The 9,223-nt window shown below is 44.9% G+C and overlaps 1 protein-coding gene across 1 annotated transcript; it reads left to right on the top strand.

The window, feature by feature from the left end:
• The first annotated feature begins 3,832 nt into the window (after window positions 1-3,832).
• On the top strand, window positions 3,833-4,797 carry LOC100125705 (dehydration-responsive element-binding protein 1B). The gene has a single exon (XM_044537543.1). It carries the CDS (start codon window positions 3,906-3,908, stop codon window positions 4,674-4,676), a length of 771 nt encoding a protein of 256 aa, XP_044393478.1. The 5' UTR covers window positions 3,833-3,905; the 3' UTR covers window positions 4,677-4,797.
• The last annotated feature ends 4,426 nt before the right edge of the window (window positions 4,798-9,223 follow it).

The following is a 9,223-nucleotide window of genomic DNA, read 5'->3' as shown; positions in this document are numbered from 1 at the left end:
TGTCATCAAGATGCTCACTGAAACACCGTTCATGTCTCAGGTGAAAACTCTGGTCCTGCCTTTTATTGGATATGTGAAGCAATGACAAACTTACTTCATTTACCTTGTTGAAGGTGTTGTCTACATGTTATTGTGCTGATCTTCATTGGCTGGTCACGACATACAATAAGAAAATCTTTGTCTTGGTCACATCTCACCTGACGCGGGGACGACGCTTATCCCTTCTTGGAGGTGTTACTGCGGAACAAGTTGACTTAGTCATATGTGTGAATTCTATATCGCCAGAGACTCGTTTGTCTTTTATTCTGCTTAATAATGAATAAAAAATGTTATGTGCATCACAATGATGCAGAGACCGGGGGTTTCAACCTCCTTTTCCAAAACTATAATTGGGTAAGATGAAGTCAAAATTTCTGGCGGAGCCAGGTTTTCTAAACTTGGAAAAAACAGATTTTGATGTTTCAAAATTTTCTAAAAACATACACACTTATATAGAGATGTATCCAATATTTCTTTTAAATTTAAGGATGAAATAAGCTTTAGTGTGAGTTGCACAAAAACATAATCATGAACTTCTATAGTGAATAGCACATGTGCTAGAAATACATTATTTTTTTGTACCTCGCACCAAAACGTAATTCAACACAATTTTATAAGAAATTCTGTAAATATTCCTATGTACGTGTTTATCCTTTTTAGTTTATCTTGAAAATTCCAACTATGATTTTTTCTATTTTTCAAAATTCCAGGCTTCATGGAACTCAAGATCCAAAATCAATGTCCGCACCGAATAGCTTCATTTGGGTGTGGGAGAAGGATGAAACCTTCTCTGCTCGATCGGCTATCAAGAATTCCTCTCCAATTTGGTGTTCCCTCCAAGCTTCATTTGGCTCGCCACGAGCAATCGTCGCTAGATGGTGGATAAGTGTCATCATTGTGGATTGTCGCACCCTGTAGTGTGTCCATTCTATGATAAGGAGGCTAACAACTTGCATCACATTCTCCTCCAATGTGTGCTCGCATGGGAAGTTTGGGCAACAATTCTTTTGAAGTGGGGCAACATATAATCGATGCCCGAAATGGGTACCTATTTTATCAACAAGTAGGCTACGGAGGAGGTTGACCGAAAACTCTCCGGGGCGCATGGACGACAATACCACTTGTGGTAGTGCTATGGAGTCTCTATACGCACCACAAAGACATCTATTCAACGCCCGCGAGAATGGCAATGCTTCGCAAGATACAAGATGAAGGATCCAACTGGTGGACACCGCGGCCCATATATTCAGACGGCTTCGTAGAAGGGTGGAGGTGTAGCGAGTAGTGTGTTGAATTTTCCTTCCCAGACTTCTTTGGAGGGCGCTGTTGTCGTCTGACGGTGTTGTAATGGTCATCTTGACCCTTCATTTCTTTGTTATTGATGCAACCAGCCTAATCATATCCTCTAAAAGGCTATTATAATTGCATGTGGTGCAATTCTAAAATCTATAAACAATTGTTTCATTGGATATTACAACGCATCATATGTTGAAATTGAAAACCAGAGTTTGTTTGCCTCTTGATTGAAAATATACTTGCAAAAGAAAACCGATGCCTTCAATCAACTTGCATAAAGATGGATGTGTGCATTACAATGATGCAGAGGCCGAGGGTTTCAGCCTTATTTAAAAACATAAAACTGTTGCACCAGTGGGTTGATGTATAGTGGCTTGAATAGTGGGCATTGTATGAGATTGCGAAGTGTTTGATATGGTTTGCTTGTTCATCATGGCTTCTCACACTTTTGAATAGGCTAACATGTGTAATGAAACAGTGAAGTAATCATATACCAAACTAGGGGCAAGAAAGGCTTTCATTTTCAACAAAATAATCTTAGTTGTAGACAAAAAAATATGGTTAATAATAATGTATAGTTATCATATAGAATCACAAAAGTAAACGATACTTTATACTCCCTCCGTCCCAAAATAAGTGTCTCAACTCTGTACGAGCTCGGAGACACTTATTTTGGGACGAAGGGAGTAGTATTTATTAACTTGGATATTTCTAGCCTCGAGTAAGCATGAATAGAATGTCCATTTACTTCAATTTTACTTATATATCAAGAAAACTAAGGGTTGCCGATATATAGACTTCTTCTTACATCGGTCCACACTAAGTTTCGGGCCGGGCTTAACAAAGCCCATTTTAAACTACCAACCTCGAATCCGGCTGGCCCAAAACACACGAGTATTGACTTAAATTTAATTATTTTAGGGAATAAAAATCTATTTGTACCTAATTATAAACTAAAATAGTAATGTATTCCATTCCAAGCTTTTTGGGCTTTTGGGCATGGCGTTGGGTTGAAAAGCTAAGGCCAAGCCCGTTTTGGATGCCTGTCTTTTGAGCCCGGGCTTCCCATGTTTTGGTCTAGTCAGCGCCGTTTTTGAGTAAATCGTAAAAGAAGCACTCCTATTGGGACATGCTGTCTCTGTGCCCGAGCTCAAATGAGCTTGGGTGAACAGCAAAATCCGAAATATTGAAAAAGCAAAAAAATGAAAGTCATTCTGGAGTGCTGATTTTCTTTGGCATGACTTCTATGAATGTCATTTCATCATGAAATTTTGCAAGCACTGAAAAACATTTCTCAAAGTTCATAATTTATTTTCATTTTTTTGATGATTTTACTCGTCATCGTGAGCTCAAATGATTTTGAGATCGCGAGCAGAATATGACTTTTGCCCCTATTGAGAAAAGATTAACCAAATCATTTATGTGATACAGAATTGACCTTCCATAGGTTCTTCGTGCATGCTTTGAGCTTTGTACACAGCTTTGACGTGAGTCGGCTATCCTTCGACGAGACGCCAGATATGGTTGCCAGTAACCCGCAAAAAAAAAGGTTGCCAGTACATAGTGTTGTAAATGTATAAAAATGTTAGACGCGAAGATTTTTAATTTATAATGATCAACGGTCCAGATATGAGATATTCCGTAAATCTGATCAGACGGCCAGGATCGCACACGGCTCACGACACCTATAGTGCCGCCTTATTACGAGAAAACACACGAAGCTACATGCTGCATATACTTTTTTTTTTACAGAAAAAATTTCAATCTATTCATCTTCAATCATGGCAGTACAACGAATACCAGAAAGAAAAATTATATCTAGATTCGTAGACCAGCTAGCGACGACTACAAGCACCGAAGCGAGCCGAAGGCACGCCTCCGTCATCGCCCCTCCATCGCCGAAGCCGGACACAACTTGTTGTAGTACACAGTCGGGAAGTCGTCGTGTTAAGGCCCCATAGGAACAGCACCCCAGAACAGTAACCGCCGCCGAGAAAAATAACGTAGATCGGAAGGATCCAAACCGAAGACACACGAACGTAGACGAACAACGACAAGATCCGAGCAAATCCACCAAAGATAGATCTGCCGGAGACACACCTCCACACGCCCACCAACGATGCTAGACGCACCGCCAGAACGGGGGCTAGGCGGGGAGACCTTTATTCCATCTTCACGGAGCCACCGCCGTCTCGCCTTCCTGAGTAGAACACAAACCCTAACAAGATTGAAAAAAAACTAGAAAATGAGCCCTTCCGACCGCCCTTGCCAGGATCCACCGTGCCTCCATGGCCCTAGGGCCACCGGAGACGAGGCGGACCTGCGCCGGCGCCGGCGAGAGGCACGAACCCTACATGTTGCATATACTGCATACATGTTGCTAGTGGTCACTAGCTAGTGAGAGTGTGATGTCATCTCTTGCCTGCCTACGTGTAGCCTTCCCACTTCATGTTATATATACGTGCCATCCTCCTATCATCCATTCCAAGCTACACCTCTCCACCTCACTAGCTCCGAATATACAGCTACCTCGTTACACCACAAACTGCCCTCAACGCTAGCTGCGAGTGATGGACACGATCGCCGCCTGGCCGCAGTTTGACGGGCAAGAGTACAGGACGGTGTGGCCGGAGGAGCAGGAGTACCGGACGGTGTGGTCGGAGCCGCCGAAGCGGCGGGCGGGGCGGAACAAGTTGCAGGAGACACGCCACCCAGTGTACCGCGGCGTGCGCCGCCGTGGCCGGGAAGGGCAGTGGGTGTGCGAGCTGCGCGTGCCGGCCGGAAGTCGGAGTTACTCCCGGATCTGGCTCGGCACCTTCGCCGGTGCCCAGATGGCGGCGCGCGCGCACGACTCGGCCGCGCTCGCGCTCTCCGGCCGCGGCGCGTGCCTCAACTTCGCCGACTCCGCCTGGAGGATGATGCCCGTCCACGCGGCCGGATCGTTCAAGTTGGCGGCCGCGCAGGAGATCAAGGACGCCGTCGCCGTCGCCCTCAAGGAGTTCCAGGAGCAGCAGCGCCCTGCCGACGTGTCAACGGCTCCGTCGTCCACGGCCGAGGAGAGCGCGCTCTCCATCATCCCCAGCGACCTGTCGGGGCTTGACAACGAGCACTGGATCGGCGGCATGGAGGCCGGGTCGTACTACGCGAGCTTGGCGCAGGGGATGCTCATGGAGCCGCCGGCCGACGGAGCTTCTTGGCGGGAGGACCGCGAACACGACGACGGCTTCGACACGTCGCTGTGGAGCTACCAGTGTGATCAACTGATTAAGCAATGTAAAGTTCTAGAGAGTACTGCTAGTGCTAGATTGTGTTTCACCAAATATGGGAAGAACAGAGAGTAAGCATCGGGGGAAAGGTTTCCCCCCAAATGTGAAAGCGCTCGGTTTCTAACTTTCTACTCCCGGAAGGGCACAAACGAGCTTCTTTCTTTATTCAATAAATAAATAGAGAAATGAGCAGTAGTAGATCAATCATTCGCTCCATGGACACAAACCAAATATCTTGACGTCACGGCTGGGCGACCCTACCACTAGGACTGCCATGCAATATAGTAATTCAGTGGTAGGTACTGTTCGTTCATGTGTGATGACCAGAATTGGCAGGCAGCCAGAAATATCTGAAGTCGACCAGGGGTAGTCATGGGACCAGATGTTTATTTCTGATTAATTATTTTGATTGATTGAGGAGAAAGAAAGACAGAGCCTTGCCATTTTTAAATCAGACAAAACAAAAGACATTACTAAACCACTTTAGAGCATGGTTAATAGTATAGCCAGCTGCTGGCTATAAGCCAGTGCCATGTCATCCACAACTCATCTTATAGCCAACATGTATAATAGTAGATCAAAAGAGTGTACTACTTTTTCATTATGTGGCCCACCTTTCATTCTCACAAAGTGCCTAGGAGCACGTGCTAGAGCTGGCTCTTCACGAAGAGCCCGCTTACCTTCTCTCTCCTCTTCTTTTTCCTCCAACTAAGCAAAAATATACTAGTTTATTCCATATAGCCTGCTGACTCATCTCTATTATACTTGTTCTTATACGACAATGACAGCCGCCGATCGCTCATTGGTCGTGTCTTCTTTTGCCGTGAAAGCAACGTCCAAAATATCTACACAGGGTTCTTGAAAAAATGTGGTGATCTCGCACCTTCCATATCTTCACAATACATACATGATGACCTCCCCCGAAAAGCTTCTGTTGTGGAGGATCAATGCTACTAGGGTGTTCGTCGAGCGGTAAAAATTCGTTAGTGGCGAGGACGGAGTGGCGATCCGTTGGCTGGACAGCTGGGATAGCTGCCAGCCCATCCAAGTTCGAGCCCCGGCTCGGACACACGGTGCTCGCGAAATTTCTTCTATATAAAAAAATTGCCAACGAGGGTTAGCCCTCGGGTTGGTCTCATTTTTGCTTAAAATTTGTTAGTTGTGTTGGCGGACAAATAATTGGAAACAATGCCTGAAAATTCGCGAACAAAGGGACATGCATGTCGGAGATGCTCATTTCTCTCAAACCTATGACACCTCTAGTTGACCCTAAATTTTAGAGGAGCAAACGGCCATTGTGTTTGCATAGTTAGGACAATGCAAAAGCAAAGTTTCCAACAACTATCAAACTGAGCCGGCACATTACATCCTCTTTTGCATTTTTGTTTTTGTTTTGATTGGAATCATCTTATAACATATTTATGCTAAATTCTGTTATTATTATCTTGCCCTGTTGGCCATAGGAATTAGTAGGAGGAGGAGGAGGCTGAGACGTCCCATCGAGCTCGTGAAATTGCAGCTGCTTCCTCCCTCACGGTGACGGTTACCCACCCCCCACTAACGTGTAAGAGGCGACAGCTCGCGTAACGTAACTGCGGTTTTACGTGCAAACCAATCTATGATTGGCTGGTTAGGTGGGCAATTATATTCCCGATCCATCCGGGTTTAAATTCTGGTGCTCACATTTATTATGAATCTATTTTTAGGATTTTCGACGATGCACGTTCAGTAGAAGGAGACGTTTCTGTCGACTATAAACTGTCTATGATGACTTCGTAAAATCGCAAGATGATATGCTGACTCAGTCTCTCGGAGGTGCTCATAGAGATAGAGTGTACATGTGTGCATTCATAGAAATGAGTGTATGCACGTGTATATTAATGATTATGTTCAAAGAAAAAAATAGCTGACGGTAGCACACGAGACTGGAAAAAACCAGCCAGCACATCATCTTGAGATTCATAAAGTCACAACAAATGCCTTCGTAATTGATGGAAACGTCTCCTTCCACTGAAGCTACATCCTTAAAAGGGCTTAAATAAATTCAAAAACATACGTGCACTAGTGTCAAGTCTAGGACTTGAAACCTGATGGACTCAAGATACAATTATCCTTCTAACCACCCAGCCATAGGTTGGTTCGCGTTGCCACCTCGCGTAAACTAAATACAACTTTTCTTTGGAACCATTTGCCAATCTTTGTCTAGTAGCCATCATTTTCCTAGCCAAGTTGGTTGTTTCTCCTTTTTCTTTTTGTCCCTTTCTTAATTAGCTAATTAATAAATGTTCCTTATTAAATAAACTAATCGCTATTCTTGAAAACATCACGCACTTGCAGGTGGCAGCCCCAACACCAGGCCCAAAGGTGATCTAGGACTCCTCCACCATCACCCTCTTATATCGGTAGATTGTCGGCCTCCTCCTCCTCCACCGTCTCCGTTGACAGGGGTGTACGAGGAGGCCCCGATCTACCGGTGATGGTTGTAGTTTTTCTATCTTGAAGCTTTAGGTAGTTCATCGCTTGTCCGTCACTCCAGACATTCAATGGTGGTGGCGGCAGTATTCACTAATGGTTACTTTGGCTTCTTCTCCTACCCTGGTGATGCGTATATCATAAGTTCTAGCAACAATATTTGGTGCACAAGTAGGTCTTCACTGTTCGTGGCTTCAGTCCTTCCAAAGGTGCCCGTTGCGGTGTTCAATAAAGCCTTTGTCGGCTTCTAGGATGTGTGCGCCATTGAGCTAGCTTATGATACTCCCCATATTTGTGAACCCTGATCAGGGTTGAACCAACGAGGGGATGATAGACTGCATCCGCATGGCACATCATCTTGGATAGAGCTTTAGTGATGCAGTTCGATGGGACCGAAACTTAAAGTTCTAGAGTACCATTGTGTTGGGACCCATCATCCATGGTGTTTCTTGTACAAAGAAGACAGAGGGTAATCCCTATTTGTCACATATTGCAACAAAATGTGGATCTCTCACATAAGGGTGTGCGACTGGGCTAGATCCAATAGACATGAGCAATTTTCTTCCTGTCGACTTCCTATAGCAGTTGGTTTCGGTCGGGTTTCGTTGCGGTTTCTTACACCAGTAGGTTCCGATCAAGTTCTATCCTTCATTTCTTTCCCCGTATTCCTTTTTTTCTGGGAGGTTATTATTTGTTTCGGGAACATCTAGACAGTTCTTTTTTTTCTTTTACTTTCAAGACGTTGTTCATAGTTTTTAAGAAATGTTCCCCAAAATGAAAAAAAATCACAAATGTTTTATCATGGTCACATTTCCAAACTGTTCACAAGTTTTTAAAAATGTTCAACATTTTTCTGAAAATGCTCACATTTGTATTTTTGAATATTTTAATTAATATTGACAAGTTTAGAAACATCACTTCAAATAAACGGTGTATTTATGATAAAACAAAATGCAAAACCACCTAAAAACAGAAAACCAGAAAAAATCAATTGGAACGGCAACACACGGGAGAACAACTTGGGCGTCCCATGTGAGGTCGCTCGGTGTGGTTGTGTAGGACCTTGAAGTATGTCTAGAGGGGGGTGATTAGACTACTTGACCAATAAAAACTTAACCTTTTTCCAATTTTAGAGTTTGGTAGATTTTAGCTACTTTAGGACAAGTCAAGCAATCATCACACTATTCAAGCAAGCATGCAAAGAGTATATAGGCAACGGAAATTAAAGCATGCAACTTGCAAGAAAGTAAAGGGAAGGGTTTGGAGGATTCAAACGCAATTGGAGACACGGATGTTTTTGGCGTGGTTCCGATAGGTGGTGCTATCGTACATCCACGTTGATGGAGACTTCAACCCACGAAGGGTAACGGCTGCGCGAGTCCATGGAGGGCTCCACCCACGAAGGGTCCACGAAGAAGCAACCTTGTCTATCCCACCATGGCTGTCGCCCACGAATGACTTGCCTCACTAGTGGTAGATCTTCACGAAGTAGGCGATCTCGTTGCCCTTACAAACTCCTTGGTTCAACTCCACAATCTTGTCGGAGGCTCCTAAGTGACACCTAGCCAATCTAGGAGACACCACTCTTCAAGAAGTAACAAATGGTGCGTTCACTAGTAGAAAAGGGGCCAATGGTCTAGGCCGGTCCAGCCCATTAGTCCCGGTTCAATCCAGAACCGGGACCAATGGGGGCATTGGACCCGGTTCGTGAGCCCCAGGGGTCGGCCGGGCCACGTGGGCCATTGGTCCCGGTTCGTCTGGACCTATTGGTCCCGGTTGGTGGGACGAACCGGGACCAATGGCCCTCGCTCCTGGCCCACCACCATTGGTCCCGGTTGGTGGCCTGAACCGGGACCAAAGGACGCCCATTAGTCCCGGTCCATTTCACCAACCGGGACTAAAGGGTTCGTCCTCATTGCGGCCAGAGTTTAGTCCCACCTCGCCAACCGAAGGGGAATCAGACCGGTTTATAAGCCCCTCCCTCTCTGCCTTATTGAGCTCCTCTGAAAATGAAAATAGATGCCCTTATATAGGGAATTTAGCCTAAATTCATACGAATTTCTCTTGAAATTTGTTATGAATTTAAGTTGAATTTCCTCTATAAGCGCATCTATGCTCATTTCTGAGTAGTTTTTTATATAGTTTTTTTT

The sequence above is a fragment of the Triticum aestivum genome, chromosome 5B (assembly GCF_018294505.1).
Source record: "Triticum aestivum cultivar Chinese Spring chromosome 5B, IWGSC CS RefSeq v2.1, whole genome shotgun sequence".
NCBI classification, from domain to species: Eukaryota; Viridiplantae; Streptophyta; class Magnoliopsida; order Poales; family Poaceae; genus Triticum; species Triticum aestivum.
The sequence above is the reverse complement of the archived record's forward strand: the minus strand, read 5'-3'. Positions and strand labels throughout refer to the sequence as shown.

Coding starts and splice junctions, on each gene's coding strand:
- LOC100125705 (XM_044537543.1), top strand. CDS start 3,906: ATGGACACGATCGCCGCCTGGCCGCAGTTTGACGGGCAAGAGTACAGG.